At 39.5% G+C, this 21,342-nt stretch overlaps 1 protein-coding gene across 1 annotated transcript in view; it reads right to left on the reverse strand.

The window, feature by feature from the left end:
* Positions 1-21,342, reverse strand: part of LOC117488285 (cadherin-12-like) — an 80,148-nt gene that overhangs the window by 37,929 nt on the left and 20,877 nt on the right. The window contains 6 exon segments of the mRNA XM_034137105.1: positions 702-823; positions 3,244-3,380; positions 5,043-5,296; positions 9,996-10,183; positions 10,353-10,520; positions 12,426-12,545. Of these exon segments, the coding sequence (XP_033992996.1) occupies positions 702-823; positions 3,244-3,380; positions 5,043-5,296; positions 9,996-10,183; positions 10,353-10,520; positions 12,426-12,545 (989 nt within the window).

Raw genomic sequence — 21,342 nt, forward strand, 5'->3', positions numbered from 1 at the left:
CAGAGATGGCAAAAGTACACACATCCTTTACTCAAGTAGAAGTACAGATACTCGTGTTTCAAAATACTCTGCTAAAAGTAGAAGTACTGACTAAACTTCTTTACTCAAGTAAAAGTAAAGAAGTATGGGCTTCGAAATGTACTTAAGTAGAAAGTACCCATAACTACCAAATGTTTTAAAGAGTACCTGACCTCACTTTATATTAATAAAATAATAATGTCATTGTTAGCTAATGAATGTTTCGATGCTGAACAACGGCAAAATTACAACGTTTTCATTGGTCCCTCTTCTTTAGAGAAGACCAGGAAATGATGGATACACGGATCATGTTAAAATCAATAGGCACGCAATGACTCTAAATAATAATTATCACGCCACCAAACACAGATTAAAACTAAAGTAACCAGCCTCTTTTGAAAATGTAAGAAGTAGAAAGTACAGGTATTTGTGTTGAAAATGTAAGAAGTAAAAGTAAAAAGTTGTCAGAAAAATAAGTAGTGGAGTAAAGTACTGATACCAGAAAAATGTACTTAAGTACAGTAACAAAGTATTTGTACTCCACTACTTCCCACCACTGGAATTCAGTTATGCACACCCAGTTTGAATGACTCATAGTAGATAACACGACCTAACTCAGATATCAAAAAGGTTTAAGTAACACACGTGTTTCTCCTTTTCTTCACATACTATCAGCAGTTTACCTGTCCCACTCTGGAGTCTTCACACACAAATGTCTGTGAGGGGGGGGCCAGCTCGGGGGGGAACTCGTTCACGTCCAGTACGTCCACTGTCACCGGGGCTTTAGTGGACAGCGTGGGGTTACCTGTGAGGGCAGGAAGCATACAGTCAGTGACACACATTCATTCACAAGTTAACGCTACAGAGAGGACTTAGAGACATTAAGTGTGTGTGTGTGTGTGTGTGTGTGTGTGTGTGTGTGTGTGTGTGTGTGTGTGTGTGTGTGTGTGTGTGTGTGTGTGTGTGTGTGTGTGTGTGTGTGTGTGTAAAGATGATGACAGGAAGTCATATAACATAAATGCCTTACTCATATAAAGCACATTATTATTTCACTCAGAAGAATAAATGTGTTAATTATTGTTTTTGTTTTAGCAGGTATAATTCCCTTGCTGCACTGTGCAGTGTCTACATTCTACCTCTGCTCCTCAACATTTATTCGACCGTTGAAGCCAAAGTTCCTTTGCAAATTAATATTTTGAAAACCTCCTATATAATGACACCATAAAACATCAAGCATAATTGTATCATCAAATACCTTAAAATACTTGAAGTTTGCTACTTCACAACTAGCTACATCACATTTCTGCTTACAGTACATGTTATTAGTGTAAGCAGAGATCAGAGTGATATTCTATAGTATGTGATAATATAACAAAATAACATTCTCCCTCAATTATGAGTATGTTAACTTTTGAAAGTGGACATGTGGATTTGTTTCTCTGGACATCCACATTTTGAAACAGCTTTGATGTTTTTAATTTGTTTTCTAATATAAATTATTAAATGGTTTGGTCCACTCACTAGTTTTTCCTGACAACACACTTTACATAAGAGGATGTAGAAAATGTTTTATATGTTACATAATTGAAGTAATATTTATTTATATCTTTTTCAATTTTTTACTTCTAAACCGATCTGTTCCAGCAGTAGCTTACTGAACAACCTCCGGCCACCAGATGGAGCCAGATACTAACCAGACATTACATTAAAGCCGCCTGTACAGACATACAGCTGAGTTCAGTGTATCAGATACTAATAATAAAGATAGTCTTAATAGTGCACGTATTATTATAACAACATAAAAACATTATTCAACTGTATAAATGGCTTTAACATGCCAAACTTCAAATAACTTGTCATTTCTTTATCTGCAGATGTTTCTGATTAGAATCGTTTTTAAATGTTGTTTTAAATGTGATGATGGCTGGAGAGGCTGTGATGTGGGGAGATCACAATATTTATATCACCATTGAATGCGTTGCTCAACAACCCTTTAACATGTGGACATTAACATTAACAGTGCAGAATCACAGTTTGGACTCAGATGAAGGGACATGTGGCTATGATTCCAGAGTGTGTGTGTGTGTGTGTCTGTGAGCGATGAGCAGAGCAACTGTGAGACAAGAATACACACTCAAGAAGAACCACTGTAACTATCTACTGTATTCGATAGTGTTCAAAATCCTATTAATTGAACAGGACAGCAGTCTCAATGTGCAACAAGGTAACAATATGAGTTCAACAAGCCAGACTATGACATCAAAATGATCTAAAACCTTTTGATTACTGTCAGAATGTTGTTTTACAACGGAAGATAACTTAATTTGTTGGGGTTTACTGTTACATCTCAGTATTAAGCCTCGTTTAGACTGCATTTATTTCTCAAAGGGATTAGGGTGATTTCAACAATACAGTACCTAAATGATGCTAAATGATTGAATCCAGTCCAGAAGGTGTGTTTTCCATCATGCCCCGATAATATAATATTTAAAGTAGATCCCTTGCTCTGTCAACGACTATTACAGAGCATATAGTGTACGTTTACAAAAGTTCAAAAGGAAAAAATGCCACTGTAATGCAAGGGGCCTAAATGTAGTTCAAAAATGTGTGTGTTGTGGACTCTCACTACTGTTATTCCCAATAATGTTTTGAATTGATTTGGATTGTGTGACAATAGAACAGATCCGACACTGGTCAGGTTAGCAATAATATGTCAAATGTTTTAATGTTTCAAGCCTTAACAAATGGGTTAAACCTTTCCTTTCATGTACAAGTCTGAGTATGAGTGACAGACACAGACATATGAAATCCCACATTACTCTACTGCTGCAAATCAGACTTTTGATAAATGTGTGGGAGAGAAACTCCCTCTGGAGGGAAAACAGGGATGTTAGCCTTTGCAGACCATTTACATGCACAAAAACCTATAGAACACACTAGAGGAGAGGGAAAAACCCAAAAAGCACAACAAATTCCACAGAGTATGAATGTAAAAGTCCTGACTCTACGTGTATTTCAGATTTTTTTTTAAAGAATACAACCGCTAATATAGGAGGTGAACCTCTATCCAGCCCATATGGAGAAGTCCAGGGTACATTGTGCGGCTATAGCAAAAAAGTTAGCAATGTGATGTCACACAACACATTGATTCCTCTGTGGACGATGAGCTCCGGGCTGTTTGTCCCCTGTGTCAGATACAGGTTGTGTGCATCGTGGAATACTTACTGACTTTGGTTGCCACAACAGTGATAATGTGCTGATCTGCTGTCTCTCTGTCCAGAAAGTCATTGGTGGAAATGGTTCCTTCAACAGTGTCAATGTCAAAACAGCTGTCGGACTCTGTCTGCCACTCCAAGGAATACCTGCAGAGGGGAGAGGAAACATGGAAGGGAAACAGGAGAGGAATTACGGGCCAACATTAGAGAAATGCTCTCACTCCTGCAGTCGGGCACAGTCAGTTTAAGCAACACATTGACGAATAGGCTGTTCTGTGCTTCGGTTTGCAACTTAGTGCTGCAGATAAATGAATATATCAGGACATATTAGAAGATGGTGCACTCAATTTGTCTTTTAAGCAATTTACTGTTTCTTTACTGCAGTGAATACATCATACTGTGTCAATGTTATCTAATGTTTCTATTAAACATGGTAATAAGAATATAGTTCCTGTTGGAGTTTAAAAACCGTCATAATATATATATATATATGTACCGCAGGTCTCCCTTGTAAAAGAGATCGTTGATCTCAATGGGATTTTTAACCTGGATAAATAAAGGCTACAAACAAACAAACAATTTTGCAATAATCCAGTGTTTTAGTTTTCCTTTTTCCCTTTGGTGTTTAAAATGATACAAAAAAGCTCTGAAGAAGTTTCACAAGTGTACATTTGACTTCCCCATAGTCTAAAACATATAACTCAATAGGAAAATCACCAAAATTGATCCAGTGTTTAAAATCAGGTGGTAAAATCCTGTTTCCTACGCTGGAAATTCAGTGCCTGACGAGCTTTTTAAAATAAATGACCCCAAAGGGATGAATGTGGACATTTTGGTGCCTGTATCTGCAGTACTAACTCCCGTAACTGACCCACATTTTACCTCAACTTTTACCTGAGGAATACAATATAATTGCAAACCAAGGCATTCCTAAAGGCTCCAGGTGTGTTTTCCTCTTACACACCGGTTACACTGGTTGTGTATTGGTCTCTGAACGTGGGTGACCCACACTGAAGAACTGTCCTTGAACAAATCTGCAACATTTGTAGACAGTCCACTAAATGATCCCCCAACAAAGTCAATTGATTTTCACATGTCTCTGTCATTTAGTAAGAGTTCAGGAGCCTTTGATCATAAAAGCATTCAGTAGACAAAGTTCTCAAGGATTAATACATGTTAGTACTGTGAGTGAGTACTTTCCAGACTTTTCAAACCCTGTGATGAGACTGTGTCGTCGCATAATTGTCTGATTTGACTTCTCAATGTGTGCGTTAGAAGTGATTGTGATTGCACAAAGACACTCATTATATCACTGTTGTATATTTTAATATTTTAAATCAGGTTGAACATTTTGTTTACTTTAAGATTAACAGCACACCAGACATTACTAATAAAAACTAACTTTTTTCTAAAATTGCTTATATGTGATCTTATTTCATTTTTATATTATTTAGTATTATGGAAGTATTGTTTTTTGTTGAATAATGTATCTGTTCTGTCTTTTTATGTTTAGATGCTGTTGTTTACTGTAGTACAGTTCAGTTTGAGGTAAATTGCTCTTCGTGTATTTATACCAGTCTATGATTTTACCGTTGTTCGGTTTTATGTGAAAGCACTTTGTAACTATGTTTTGAAAGAATAAAAGTAAATACTAATATTTAAACTTGTGATTAATCATGATCAATCATAGATTATTATTGCGATTAAATCAATAAATGTTTTCAATTGATTGGCCTGCTTCTCATAATACTGAATGTAAATCCTCTTAATGTAGCCATGTTTATGTTTTCTTGTGTACTTGTGTTCTACCTGACGGCGCTGCTGCTGGCGTCCAGGTCCTGCGCCGTCACCGAGCCGACGATGGTCCCTGGGGGCGTGTCCTCGTACGCCTCCAGAGAGTAGGACGGCTGGACGAACACAGGGGGCTCGTCCACGTCCAGGACGCTCACCTTCACTGTCGCAGAGTCCCTGAAGGGCCCCAGGTGGAGGAAACGGGGGTCCAGCTGAGCGTTGGACGCCTCCACCTTGAAGGTGTACGACTTCTTGGTTTCATAGTCAAGAGTCTGCAGGAACACAAACAGAATGCAGCTGTTAATGCCTTCTGTCTTACTCATACTTTACCGTTTCTTTTAAGTTTCTTTTATTCAGCTGTATGCATGTAACCAAAAATTATTGTGTGGGTGAGCTACACTCAATACTGTGCCTGAACGAATCCTGTGACACAAATGGAGGACTAAAGCAAGCTGGTGCTGATGTGCTGCTTGTGCTATTTAATAAAGATAAACACTTTAACCTCATTCTGTTAAATCATTATTTACTAAATGTGCTACATATATAGTATAATGTGGATGTCATAACCATTTGAATTCACATTTAGATTGAAAAGATAACCCCTTCCTTTTAACAGTAATATCTGTAATAAAAGTTAGATTTCTGAAAATATATGATACATGTGGCATAATTTCACACATTACATCGTGTACTAGGATTTATGAGAAAAGTTGAATGGTTATCAATTATTACTATTTAATAATATTAGGTGAGTTCCACAAAATAACAGTATTGCTAGCCATCCTGAATTCTGAATAAAACATGTGAATATTGAGGCACAAAATCACACACAGAGCAGATCTGACAAAGACGCTATTCGTCCACAGGGATGACCTTTTGAGGGGCTGTTGCTCCAACCTGAAAAAGAGCAACCTCCTCCCCCCCCCCAAAGGAGAAGCCTATATTAATTTGACTAACCAGATAAAAAAGATATTGCAATGATCCAACCATCTGTCAGTACAAGAGCATGTTGACAAAAAGCGACCAGCGAAGAACACTACTCATCCACATCCCATAAACATATTTCCATTCCTGCATTTCAAGCATGAGTCCAGGATATCCTGCCTTATTGTTGCATAGCAAGAAGCTTCTTCTTAAAGTGGAGGAATTCTCTAGAAGGCAAGCACCAGGCTATTATATTGCCAGGCATACTACCGGAGAAAAAAAATTAAATCATTTCCACCACGTCTCCAGCCCACACAAACACACACGACTCCGCCTTTCATCCACTCCCAGCAGCCCTGTGGGAAACACACATATTGTGGTTTCCCACAAACACCCCCCTTTCAACGGCCTCTACTAAAAGATAATGTAAAGAAATAACTAGCATGTGTTGTATTTTGAAGACCCTACGCCTTTGCATCGAAGCTTGCACAAATGTTCAGATGATATGTATAAGGGAGTACAAAACGTGCAAATATATAAATATTAATTAGTTGAATATGGTGATGTTACACGTACCGGACACATTAATACTACATTTTATAGCATTAGCAAGGATTTATAAAACACTTTGTGTTACAAGTAGGTAGCATATGTCGATAAGTGAATATTGGCGTGTAGATGTTTTCAGGCCTAGACTCTTGTCATTCATGAGACATTTTTTGCATATTGTAGAATATATGCTTGAGTTAGAGCTACTTCCTGTTTGACTGGGAGGGCGTTTGACGGAGAGCAAAGCTTTTAATAACTTTTGATCTTCAAGGTCTAAGATAGTACTGACCAGTGTCGGCCGGCCCATAGTGCCCCCCCTCTTCCCACATGTTTGATTGTCATTAAAAAAATATATATATATATATTTAAAAAAAGAAAAAAATTATTTTTATTTTTATTTTTAATGAACAAGGTAAATATTATATAGTTGGTATCAGTCAAATGTATAATCTACAATAAAATCTCGTTTAAAATTGTGTTACGATGTCTAAAGTTACTGATAAGTCACATGTTTCCTGCCTGGCCGCAGCGTGTATCATTACCCTCTCTCGTCCGGGTGGTAAGAAAGGAGCCCTCAGCCAGTGCAGCAGCAGCCTGACTGTTGCTATCTGTAAACTATGCCGCAGAAAAAAATAATTTCAGCCAATCAGCGTCGTCAGATCTGATGGTCATAGGGCATATAGGTAATTTCAGCGCCCAATGCAGTCTGTGAGTTGTTTGGACTCGTATCCAAGGTGACGCTACAGTAGTTAGTTGATGAGGATGGCTGCGTCTGCAGGTGGAGACTCCGGGTGCTAGTGGATCGCCGGAGCTGTAGATTAACATTTACATGCTTATTGTAGTTGTAAGGGCAATGCCTGTAGCACCATGGAGCATATGTGTGGGCTGGACCTGTATTTTACAGGAAAGGAGTGAGCAGAGGGTCGAGTTGTCGATTCTTGTTCAGTTTTCTGTGACTATCTTCCTCACCCTCTCAGACTTTGAGTTGCGCGCGCTGCTAAAGAGACGCCCTACCATGGAAACCAAACAATGGTGTAGCTGTATTAAAGTCCGAGTGGAAACAGTCGTGAGTAAATCGGATTTTGTCAGAAATCGGGAGTCTCCCGCGAAAATCGGGAGGGTTGGCAAGTATGACACACACACACACACACACACACACACACACACACACACACACACACACACACACACACACACACGTTCGTATTTAGTCTCCAGATTTTAAATGGGAATTAAATTATTTGAGTGTTCCCAAAGCACCAGTGTTCTGCAGTTTGTGTGGGCCTACTGTACTGTTGCACAGTTTATACTGTAGAAACTATGTCCAGGACAAGGTATTTGGAAGATTAAGTTCAAATGACTTAATCTTTGACCTCGATTGACATGCGCAACCAATCAGATAACAGCTGTCTGAGGCAGCGCAAGCTAGCAGGGGAGGTGACCATAGCAAATCTTAACAAGCTGTTCTCACCGTAAGGTTCTGCTAAATATCCTATGAAGGCAGCTTAACTGAGCTAAACACCTACGTTTAGCTTTAACTTTAGTCCCTAGTCAACCCTGTCAGAAATGTAATCATGCATTCAGAGGAACACTATCTCATCCAAAGGCCTGACCTTAAACATTCCCACTCACTTTGCTAACACGAAATGATACTGAATGTGAAGTTGAACCGACTGTTTTAAGGCAATGTGTGCTAGCTTAGCCCATATATTATTCAGCACATCTCATTTTAATGAACTTAACCTTGACAGATGCCTCTTTGTCTCAAACAACGGGCAGAGACAGAATGTTCTGAGAACTACAGATTCATGGATCTAAAAAATAAGAACAGTAGCTGGTAGTATTGTGCTCAGACAGACTCTGAGGTGTCGGCTCTGATTTAGAGGACAGTCTGAAATAAAAGCCTCTGCTCTCTATGTTAAAGCGCTTGATTTGATGTGACATGTGTGTGTGTGTGATCATGGACGTGGTTTCCCTCTGGACGCAGCATTAACTACGAAGTTTTCTTTAGTCCTCAGATGACTCCTTTTGAAAGAACGCTCTGAGATCTGATTTTGTTTTTAAACTGCCGTGATCCTCCTAAGGCAAGTGTCTTATGTTCAAGTTTAGAAATCCAAATGATCTCCCCCCTTATTTGTTTTCCTTCTAATGCCCTCTACTCCCTCCTCTTTCTTTTCCCTTCCCTATTCTTCCTACTTAAATCAGCACTAAAATACAATGGCTGCAAAATATGGAACGTTTTCTGTTGCATGCATGAATGTATAACACGTTATTTATCCGAAAAGCTTGGTAAAATGGAAGGTTAAGAGGAAGAATGGGATCACAGCCACATCAGCACATTCCTCCCACTCTCGAATCAATAACCAAATGCTGGTGTTTGCAAAAGTTGCCTTTGGTTCTTGTTTGCTATTTGGTGACTCATTTAGAAAAGTCACAACACATCCATCAAACAATGTTGGCTTTATGCTTTCAGATTGGCTACAGTTTAGCCGTTTTTCCACTGAAATAAGTTGCTTTCTAGTTTCGTGCGGGTGCTAGCTTTGTAGCATTTTGGGAACCACTTAAGAACCTTTCTTAACTGACTAATAGTAGCCCGTCATGACGTCAGTGTTTACGTAGCTGCTTTTCTCAGCAATGCCAGCGTGAGTATCACAATAAAATCACAATAAAACAGGTGAGTGGTGCAGTGATAATGTATTTCCAAGCCGACCTGAGAGTTAGCATCGCAAGGGCTCCCTTGACAAAAAGCAATGGGATTTTGCCACTGGATTCTGGCATATTTTAGAAAATAAACTCTCTAGCCAAGTCATGTTTATGATACTTAACACGTTTTGTTCAGCAGGAGAATCTCCACAACATTTTTGGCAACATAGTGACGTAAATAAAGTTTCTCTGTTATTACATGGATGATGTTAGCATAGCCACCAAAGCCAGTCTGACTTATCAACGACAATATTAAGAACCAAGAAACTTAATAATACTTGTATTAAAAATGCATTACACATTATATGAAACTTTATGTTGCGGGACATTAACCGGGTTTACGTATGCCATATTAATTATTCACTCTAAGTGTTTTGAATGATGTACAGGTTGCTATTATCGCAACATTATTGTCTGATGTAAAGAGAGTGTTCTCCATGTATCCAGGGTGAATGTCTAGATGTTTTATCACATTAGAACAGAGCTGTATTCAAGCTGTCATGGTTATTACACATTTTCAGTTCTTCTTACCTTACCATCAATTGGAAGGAACCTTATTTGACAGCTGTTTCTTAAAGTTACTTAATCTAAAAAACGCTAATGTGCCTCTTGTTGTACTGATGGAATTAGTTATTTGGAAATTAACGTTATTCTACATTTTTGGTAAAGGATTCCACCTAAATGCGCCAGTGTGTTTTTGGAGATCTGGACATTTTTTGGGAATCACCATGCAAGCTAGTGAAGTAAATGTATTTGTTTCAAAAGCAGTTAATGAACAGTCGATGACAAAAGTACCTTTTTCAAGACTACAATTCCCTCTTGACTTTGGCCACTAGAGATGATGTCAAACATGTTGCCCTCTTCTCCTGGAACAATGGTATAATCCACCTCTGCATTGGCACCAGCATCCGGGTCGTAGGCTCGAATCCCTCCGACTGCCGAGCCCACGGACGCAGACTCTGGCACCCGCAGGTGGAAAATACCTGAGGTCATGGAAGAAGAGAGGGGAAAAGGGCAAAAATAAATTAAGGGTTATTCAAGAAAGAACATCAAGTCTGATTTTGTTCAATCATCTAATCAGTCACAACAATCAAAGAGCCCTTTCATCCATCCAACAATCACCCATCAGCCTCATTGTGGAGACGGTCTTACTCTTAGCGAAGCGAGGCGGGTTGTCGTTGACGTCTCCAAGGGTAACGTTGATGGTGGTGGTGGAGGCCAGCCCCCCCAGCAGACCTCCCATGTCCTTGGCCTGGAGGAGAACCTGGTAGTCCCCTTTTATCTCCCGGTCCATGTTGGCCAGAGCAGTCCTGATCACTCCTGGAGGAAGAGGAGAGGTTTGAAACGGGTACTCCTTATGGTAATGGCCTCCCATATAGAAGGACAGACATATACTGTGGATTCTGACCTTCATTAGGACACAATGTTATGGTACTTCATACTTTAATGAAGCTCTAATTAGGCCTAAATGCCCCCTGCCTCTCTGTTGGCAGCCTTTGATCAGGAATGAACTGGCATGGAGTTAAAAAATCAGGAGAAGCCATTTGAAGAGTAAAAAAAAACGAAGTGATTAGGGCAAGGGCGGTTAAATATACAGATGAAGGACAGAGAACTGAAAGTGTCCTTAAAGTATTTAAAGCAAGGTGAAGGACTTAGTAAAGTTTGGAGGAAAGATTCCCTGCTGTGATTCAGTTGTTAGAGAGGTGACCTGTGGTGCTTTACATGTTCTAGTTTTAAACTTGATTAAATGAGGATAACTATATTATCAAGTGAAAATCCATTTGAAAGGGAAATATCCTTTAAACCCTTTTTAGCACAAAAGTAATTCTTTCATTTAGGTGCATCGAGGGTGCCGTGCTATGGATAATTATTTAATTAGAGAGGCACAATGCGGGACGAATAAGAAAAATACAAGGTTAGAGATTTTAACATCTTGAGGTTAGTATAAAAAAATGACGTACAAAAAAACAAAACACAATTGGAATTTCTGTGAGTAACTTGGTTAAAATGTTACGATATAATTAAACACTAAACAAAACACATTCTTGTTAACTGCCGCTCAAGTTAAATCACAGTCTTTGCTCCAACTCAATCACACATGATATTAACAAGCTCTACACAATGGGCAAAGCTCAGTGTTATAGGGGCACTGGCCCCTATTCTATACCATTTATTTGCTGATCCTGGACCATCAGAACTTCCTCTTGCTGCTGTTACAGAGGACCCAGCAGTTCTGCTGAGAGAGTCGCAACTGTTGGAACTCGCTGAGTTTGAGTTGTTCAGTGTTTAGCTGAAGAAAGCTTGGTCAACCTCTCTGGTTGAATACTAAATAACTTAACGAGGACCAGCAGGAGGGATTATATCCCCACCCTGACCTGGGACCACCTTGGAATTCCCAAGACAGAGCATGGTTAACGTGGCCAGAGAAAGAGAAGTTTGGGAACCCCTTCCAGAACTGCTACTGTACCTCCATGCCCCTTTGCCGATAAGCGGTTGACGAAGAATGGATAGATAGATGGATGGATGGATGGATGGATGGATGGATGGATGGATACAGGCCATTTGGCCCTCTAATCCACTCCATCATGGCCGGTCTTGGCTCAGTCAAATGAATAGAGAGGGAAAATAGCTCTGGATTATGCTTTTAGCTACTTTTACAACTTTTAGCCTCTAATGATTTAAATGACGACTACACACGTTTCGATTCATGGTAGTTGATCTACCTAAAAGAAAACTCATACGATGATTTACCGACATGTCTTTTCCAAAAATAGTATTTTTGGGCCAAATGACGTTAAATGACTGATACGGAAGTTGTTGTACCACCATTTGGCCACTATGAAGATTTGCTTTAACTGCCGGCTCACTTCCTGGGGGCTTGCTTCCAACATGCTACCGCTCTGAGCAGAGAGGTATAGTTTGTCTCTTGCCTTAGTCCAGGATGCTGCTCCTCATGTTGAAAATCCAACATGACACTCCATGTTCAGAAACATTTCTGATCGGTTGTCTGTTAAAGGACTGAAAATATTAACGTGCCTTTCTGAACATGTTTTAGAATTCCGGTGCAGGACTCACTCTGAGAGCCCCTCTCAGCATCATGACCCGGTGAGTCTGCTTTGTCGACAGAAGGGAGTGTGAGCTGTGGGTTACTAAAGTCACACATCTGTTTGATTAACTCTGGGTTCGTCATGAAAAATGTAATGTAGAAGGGCTACAACGTCTCACCTGTCTTGGGGTCCACAGAGAAGTACGGCTGGCCGTGAAGGATGCTGTACACGATGCGGGCGCTGTTACCGTACGTGGGGTCATCTGCATCTGTGGCTGTCACCTGGGTCACATAGGTTCCTACAAACACACACACAGAAACACACACATGCTTATAAGTTTCCCTTTTCAACATAACCAACCAACACATCTTTGTATTGGAAATTGAGATCACAAGGTTATAATCTTGGGGAGAAAATCATTATCTTGTTTTCATCAGAAAAAATTCAAGGTTTTTTTCTATCATTAGTTCATTACAACAAAGATTATTGCTTTTTAGAGATAATGAGATCCTTTTAGTAAAACCCAGAGTAAATGCCATATGTAAAGGGCTGCTGTGAGCCTCAACCTCATTTAAAACTTGAATAAAACCAAAGAAACTTGAGTGGGCTTATATGAATACTCAGGCGTACAATGGACAATAGATTTTTTTAACATTTATATTTTATTAAACATTTTCAAAGACAAAAACATACGGACAAGGACATGGCTCACACACATCACAAATAGGACAGGACAATAACATGAAGGGTGGGGGGTAGGGGTATTACAGTGTCAGTTACATTTTATGCATGCATATGGCGTTGTATTTATTCATGATTTGCTTCATAATATAGATATACTTCATTGTTTCCTCATTATTATTATAAAACAAAAACAAAAATGTATAATAGATAAATAAATAGTAAAATAAATAAATAAATAGATGCACACATATATATATACACACACACATACACATCTCTTCCTTTTCTGATTAATTCACCTATTCATCCATTTCCCATTTAATGTAACTTCTTTCATTATTATTACCATTCTTTTTCTGTTTCTTCATAGCTTATTTCTCTTTATTTATTAATATTATTATAATTAGTATAATTATTATTGGCAGCCGAGATGGTTTGCGTCCAGGAAAGCCCTTATCTTATCCCAAAGCCTGTTGTCTGGCTTAACCAAATATAACAGGGAGAAAGCAGCTTCTTCCATACTTAAGATGTTTAGGAAGTCCTCCAGCCATCTATTTAAATTGAAGCAGTTTGGGCTTTCTGACTTTCCAGTTCATAAGAACGAGGCGTTTAGTTGGAAGGCATGCTAGGGCTATAAGTTTACTTGCAAATGTTGATGTTATGCCATTGAGCGGGGATCCCAGCAAGCATGTAGCTGGAGTTAAGAGTATCTCTATGTTCAGGATCTCAGCGAGTGTATCTCCAACTACGTCCCATAGAGATTTTACAGCCGGACAGGACCAAAGACAATGTAAAAGGGTACCCACTTCCGCACAACCATGCCAGCATAGGCCCGAGAGTGTTTGATCCACCTTTTTGAGTCTACAGGGTGTGATGTATGCTCTGTGAAGGATTTGTAACTGTATTGCTCTAAACCGGACACACTTGGAGATTGATGTTGAGTTCGACCCACTCAACTGCCTAAATCCTGCTCCCATCTTTTCTGTGACTGCAGATTAGTATTGGCAGGAGGTGAGGAGAAGTTTATATATACCTGAAATCATTCCTTTCTTGTTTGCAAGTCTTTTTAGGTTCATATCAAGGTGTTCATGACAACCTATCTTTATACCTTTTGATGTTAAGTTTTTAATATTTGATTGTAATTGCATTGGAGAAGAAGAGGGATTTATTCAGATTAAAATCTTCCATCAACACTGTGAACGGAATTATGATATTGTTTTTTACTATTTGCCCAATGTGTTGTATGTCATGTGCTTGCATATGTATATTATTCAATGGGTTACCGCCCGCTGTGAATATTGGATTTTTCCATAATGGGCATGAAGGGAGGGAAATACCAGTGATGCCTAGCCTCCTTTGTACAGATTTAACCACATTGATAGAAAATTGAATTAATGGATTATACAGACTGGATTTGGGGGAGTACCATAATTAATTTAAAGATATTGATTTATTGTTTTCTGTAATTATTTGTCCTTCCAGCCAATCCCAATGGACATATCAGTAAAACAGTCACAAAATATCTACATTTTTGGAGAACTTCAAAGGGCTCATCTTTGAGAGTTGTTTCCTTTACAGTTTTGGCATGAGCCTTGACTCTTATTTCATGTAATATGACCCCAACTGCAAAACCATTAGGCGCTTACACACCAAGTACTTAGTTCATCAGAACTTAGTTCATCAGAACTTAGTTCATCAGAACTCTTTAGTTCAGAACTCTTTAGTTCTGATGAACTAAAGAGCAGATCGCATTCACACCGGAATAAGTCCCCGAGGGAGGATTAGGCAAATGAAGCCGCTGACGTCACTTCTTCTTCTTCTGCTTTGGGTTTACTGGCAGGCCGCAAACAACTTCACGGCGTATACTGCCACCCGAAGTCCCCGGCCGGAAGTCCCCGGAGTTTGGGACTGGCTTCAGTAGAAGCAGCTGGGAGTCTTCCGCCCAGCCAATCAGAAATGGGAACCTTTTTCTTCCATGAAAGTACCTGCTCTCTAGCAGGGACTGAAAAGGGGGTGAAAAGGTTCTCATGAACTAAGTTCTAGTTCCGGATTTTTTTGGTGTGAATGCACATTTTCGGAACTATCCTGGGAAAAGTACTCGGGTGTGAAAGCGTCTAATGACTACATTTCTGTACTGTTACTCTTAACAATGCTGCAGTATGATACACTAAACTTTAGTGTATCATACTGCAGCATTGTTAAGATGTGCACATTTTCCAAGTGGCTAATTGTGTGTCCTATGGAGCTAAATCAAAAAATTAAAATCTGCAAAAGAAAAAAAGGACCCAAATATCAAAATATATATAAATGTGAAATATGAAAATAAATAATACAATTACTAACATTTATTTAAAGGGGACCTATCATGCAAAATGCACTTTTGTACGTCTTTTATACATGAATATGTGTCCCCGGTGTTCCAGGGAACTCACCAAGTGTCAGAAAACACAACCCTCTCTATTTTCCTCCATACCCAAATCTCTAAAAAAGGGGCTGCAACGGATCTGATACAGACTGATCCAGATTTGAACACTTCTATGACGTCACAGAAGTGGCGCTACGGCTATTGGGCCAACTCTCCACCTATCAGGGGAATGTGGGGTTGGGCCACGGCCGGCCATTGCCGCTCGAAAGCGCTGGAGACGCTGTAGTACATATGCCAGGCCTGTAAGTGGCGCTGTAGTCTGCCACAAAAGCAGCGAAGAAGACTTCCCGCCCATAGTTACCCTTCCGTTTATTCTCCGCTGTGGCTTTTTTTCTCCCTCCCCGAGGCAAGCGTTTGCTCCCGCTGCTTTAATTCAATGCAATCCCTCTCCGTCGAGGCAAGCACTGTAATTCTCTCCGGTTAGTCCACCAGCAGATGACAAACACCCACCTCTCCGCCTCTTCCAAGGAACAAGGGGACCATGCGGCAGAGTTTCAGTTTCAGTTTCTTTCGCCGGTCAAGATGTCCGTTAAAGTTTAAATCTTTATTCTTCTAAATTGATTGAGCTTTAAAACAAATGAATAACGACTCTATATAATAAAACACGGAGGACAGAGATCTCTTTTTCTCCCCCTCTTCTGACAGCCCAGCAGCTGATCAGAGCACGGCTCACCTCTCCTGCAGGGGGGCGTGGTCAGCAGAATCAGACCCGTAGACAGCAAACAGGACATAGAGCGAAATGAGGCATGGCTAAAATGCATGATCTGTTTGGTATTTTGAAAACAGAAACGTATAAATATACCGAACTTGAAAAAACCTTTCAAATACTTACCTTTACCTATTGTATTTTTCAAAGTTCAGGCTCAAAACTTGAACTTAGCTCCAGAGTCCTCATAATATCATGCACCATTGTGCACACAGAACACAAGGGGACTGATGACATCATGATATTTCCCACTACAACTGGCTTTCAGATATCTGTTACACGGTTCAGATGACAGCTTGGGTTGATGCGAACACAATGAGCTTTAGAGAAAATCTGATTATCTTCCATATGTGTTGCAGATCATACCACCCCAGCGTGAATGAAAACTCAGTCCAAACTAATAGAACACATCACATTTAAAAAACGTTATAACTATGGGCTTAGATCAGTCTCATATTACACAAATGCACACAGAACGATTCACACTTGTATTTTATGATCCGCAAAAGGATTCACACTTGTGTTTATCAATGCACACACAAATGTGTTCCGTTTCATATACATGTAAATAAAATCCAAATACAGAAAAAAGTTTTACATATGTATTTTTGAGCCACACATTTGTTTTCTGTTTAAATCGCTGAACCTGCAAACACAAACCGCTTTCTGTGCATGGATCGCTGTGCATTCGTGGGTTTTGGACAGCGCAAAATGTGTAAATGAAGCGCTACATCATGAACGCAAGAAATCATACCCTCGTGGGGGCACGCTCATGTGATTGGCTTAGAATGGAGGAGACATCTGATTGGCTATAGATAGAAAAAATGACAAGTACGAATCGGGTGACCGAAAGGGGAGTCTCAAAAAACCCACAGTAGAGTAAATCGCCAGAAGCGCCTCCTCATTACTCCACCGCTCCCATGTTTTCTTTTGTGTTGCCATAAGTTAGTTTCTCTCCGTTGGTGCGCTGGGCTAATGCTAATGCTAATAATGCTCATGCGAGCAAATAAAATGGCGGCTTCATAAAAATGTTTCAGAGTTTTACGAGTTCTGGTTTGCAATTCGCCCAGCCAATCAGAAATTGGAACCTTTTTCTCCAAAGGAAAGTCCCTGCTCTCCAGCAGTGACTGAAAAGGGGTGAAAAGGTGCGCAAAAAAGTTCTAGTTCCAGATCTTTTTGGTGTGAACGCAAAATCCCAGGAACTATCGGAACTATTCCTGGGAAAAGTACTCCGGTGTGAAAGCGCCTAATAACACAATAGGGCCAAGGTTATTCTGTTGGACACTGAGAGTTAGCATGTGTTAGCATCGTATTGTCATGGCAATACCGCTAAGTAGCAGGGTGTTGTTACTTTAAAGTAGACAAAATAACAAAGTGAATTTCATGCTTTCCGATTTAAGTTTAACACATTTCGGAAATATTCCATTTGAAACAGGCTGAAAGTTGCTCTTTCATTAAACACTCTTTCCTCCAGCAGCAGCCCGACCTTAATGTCACTAGAGAAACATGTCTCAACAGCTATTAGACAGATTGCTATTATTTCTTTCAAAATTGTAATTTTTCACAAGATAGACTTGAATCAAGTCGGTCTTCCTGCAGAACCAAAGAAATTCATATCAGTCTCAACTACCTTCTTTGATGCTAATATTAAATTGCTAGCATGCTAACACAACAAACTGAAACAATAAATATTGTTGCTACCTATTAGCATGTTAGGATTACGGTTGTGAGGATCCTAGCATACAAGTTTTCAATAATTAAACCTTAAACGCCATATCATGGATTATCAAGGATTATTTCTGAAACAGTATGGAGCTCAAAGGCTTTCTCTCTTGCCGGTTATACCACAAGGTGAGTTCCTTTTTATATCCAGCTTCTTCACACACATGCTCTCTCTAGTACAGGTTAGCTCTGAGTGTTAGCGATGCTAATGTAAACACCGACCATATTACGTCGGGCATTGTTTCTGATAGCAACTTTCTGATAGTGCCGGTGTAAATACCATATGTGTTCGGCCTACCATATGTGTTCGGGGTCCGTTACGCTTACCAATGACGTCACGCATTGGCTGTACGGTAACCCAAGAGGACATTTTACACGGTCAAATTCCGAATGTATTGAAACTCCAGACTCAACGTAAGAGCTTGAGCCTCTTCGGGGGGTGCTAACATTTAAACATACACTTCATTCTTTACTTTGTCCGTTATTATATGTAGAAGATATTACTTTTTTCTCCGTCATGTTGTTTCCATAGCAACAACTTCAAAATAAATAAATCTAAATAGATGTGTGTTCTACACACCAAAATACGTTATTTGAACACCCCTCTCGATCGATTTACAAAAAAATAGTATGGCCCGCCCTAATACACCAACGCAGTTTTTAAAGATATACATTTTTCAACACAGAATCATTTACCAAATTACACTATATCCAATCATTTTACGAGTCAGAAAATGCTATCTGTTCATTGCAGTTATTGTTTATTGAATTAGATTACCATGAGCTCAACATAATTATGTATAGTACAAGTCCACAGCCAAGAAAATGTTATTTGCATATCATTTTATTTATGAATATGGAATTATGGAATTCTAACACTGGAGTTTGTTATTATTTACTATAACTTTATTATAGTATTCGGGTACAGCCCTACTGTACCCGAATATCCGAATATCCGTTCGTTGGAGTACTATTTCGGGTTTCAATTTCGTTATTCGGATATTCGTTTTGTTTGTTTTTTCCCCGTTTTTTTTCAAATTGAATTTATTGAAATCTCCAATATCAGCGTAAGAGCTTGTGCCTCTTCGGGGGGTGCTAACACTTAACCATAAACGTTATCGTTTACTTTCTCCGTCTTTATATGTAGATATTACTTTTCTCCGTTAAACTCTGTCACGTTGTTTCCAAAGCAACAACAACTTCCTGTCAAGTGCGCTAACTCTCCTTCAAAATAAAAGCATGTCCATAAATAGGAAACCAAGCCAAATTACACTTAAGACGTATACAACTGCAACGAAAGTACCAAACACAATGCAATATCCTTTTCAATTTCAAAGAACACAAATTGGGTTACATTAACAAATAACTATAAAACAACAATACTGTAGAATAACAAAATGAATGCCGTGAATACACCGAAATAGACGTGTTGAAGCAGTTCGCTGCTGATTACTACGCCCCCCCGCATTACTACCGAATATCCGGAGCCCGAAAAATGGTATTCGGGACAGCCCTAGATCATTCTGCTTCAGTTTGTGGGCTACAGCCAGTTTATGGTAGCAGCACATTAACAGCTTCATCCTTTGATCAGACCCCGTATACCCTAGTCAGCGCCCCTAGTTACACCAATCAGCGTGCGATTACCGTACAGCCAATCACAATGCGTGACGTCATTGGTAAGCGACGGACCCCGAACACATATGGTAGGCCGAACACATATGGTACTGACACTGCGGGTCCACATTTCCGATATTACGTCAATCTGGATCAGCTCCGTTGTACCCCTGTTTTTTTAGATTTGGGTGCGGAGGAAAAGAGAGAGGGTTTTATTTTCTGACGCTGCGTGAGTTCCCTGACACACCGGGGACACATATTTATGTATAAAAGACATCAAAAAGTGCATTTTGCATGATAGGTCCCCTTTAAGGAGAAACAATGCAGTGAGATATAGGGTCTTGAGTATCTTTTTAAGTCAAACACTCTTGAAAGGGTCTTATTTTCAGTTGTATCTCAGATGAACATTTTTTGAACATCAGAAAACTGAAAACTTTTGAGCCTTTGTGGCTTATTTTGTAACAAGTAGTTAGTTCAAAATAAGTTTTCCAAGCTAATTGCAAGATCTGATATAAATATCCCATCTTATAAATCTTACCAAGCACATTTTCACATTTTTCTTACTTATTTCAGGCGAAAAGAGTGTTTTTATGATTTTTTACTTGTTTTTGGAGCAGCATTTATTCTAGTGCTATATAAGTCAGGAAAAGAGAAATATGTTTGTCTGCATTTATTCTTAGCAGACGATTCCTCATAGGATTATGTTTTATGGATTCGGGTTCTGTTTGCTACCTCAGCTAATCTGCTATAGAGTTTGTTTCTCTATTCCACTGCAACAGAGACACACTGGGGTCACACTCTGTTCTCTTAGAGCACTTTGGGCCTCAGCTGAAGCATTAACAGCTTAAAGCCTAAAGACCTTGACTGTTAAATTACCTCTCAGTAATGGCATTTAGCAGACAGATGGCCCACTAAGTCTGGCTTAGTGCACTGTGTGTGTGTGTGTGTGTGTGTGTGTGTGTGTGTGTGTGTGTGTGTGTGTGTGTGTGTGTGTGTGTGTGTGTGTGTGTGTGTGTGTGTGTGTGTGTGTGTGTGTGTGTGTGTGTGTAGATATAACTTAATTTATCCTCCTGAACTACTAACCCTTACCCTAAGGAAACACGATTCTGTCTGACGTTATTTTTGTCAGACAAACCAAAATCAGATGACATTTCTTTAGCTCTTTTTACTTTCAAAACATGAAAAAAGTCCATCCACTTTCAAATGTTGTGCAGTTAGATTTTTCATTGTTCACAATATTTCCATCAGAACGATGATGTGATCTCTTTAGTCCATCTAACACATGCTGAAGTATTATACCACAACTAATACCGGCCAGATGCCACGATACGTATTATATTCATGACCCAAGGAATACACTCTAATGCTCTTGGTGACCCTCTGACCTTTTATCTAATGCTACCATTGCAAAAACATATTCTGACAACAGCTAATGCTTCTACTTCCTCTGGTGTCAAACGTTTTCGTACTTTTGCACAGCAAAGTTCTGATTTGGAAGTTGCTGTGGACATTTGCTGGCCCCAGGACATGAATGCTAATGTGTTTTGCTACTTTTTGAATTATGCCAGGGTGCACATTCAGGCCACTTTTGGTTTTCATTTTTTAATAACAAGATCTACTAGACAGATTTGAGAAAATGGTCAACCTGATTTACTCATAATAACTTACTGGAGTCATTTAGCATTTTCCTTGAATGTGATCAGAGGCCTGTACTACGAAGCCGGTTCAACATAACCTGGATATGTTTGAGTTAGCCGGTTGGCCTAATCCAAAACATACGCGCTCTCGCTAAGCGGTCCTACGACGCTGGTTATCAAGTGGATCGCTCAAGCCAGCCGTGTCCTATCTAGTTAGGTGCGCGTTCACATGAAAGGGGTGGTATTTGGAGCATTCGACCAATCACAAACATGGACAAGCGTACTGACAGCGCAGTGTCATACTTCC

This window comes from Trematomus bernacchii, unplaced genomic scaffold (assembly GCF_902827165.1).
Source record: "Trematomus bernacchii unplaced genomic scaffold, fTreBer1.1, whole genome shotgun sequence".
Taxonomy (NCBI): Eukaryota; Metazoa; Chordata; class Actinopteri; order Perciformes; family Nototheniidae; genus Trematomus; species Trematomus bernacchii.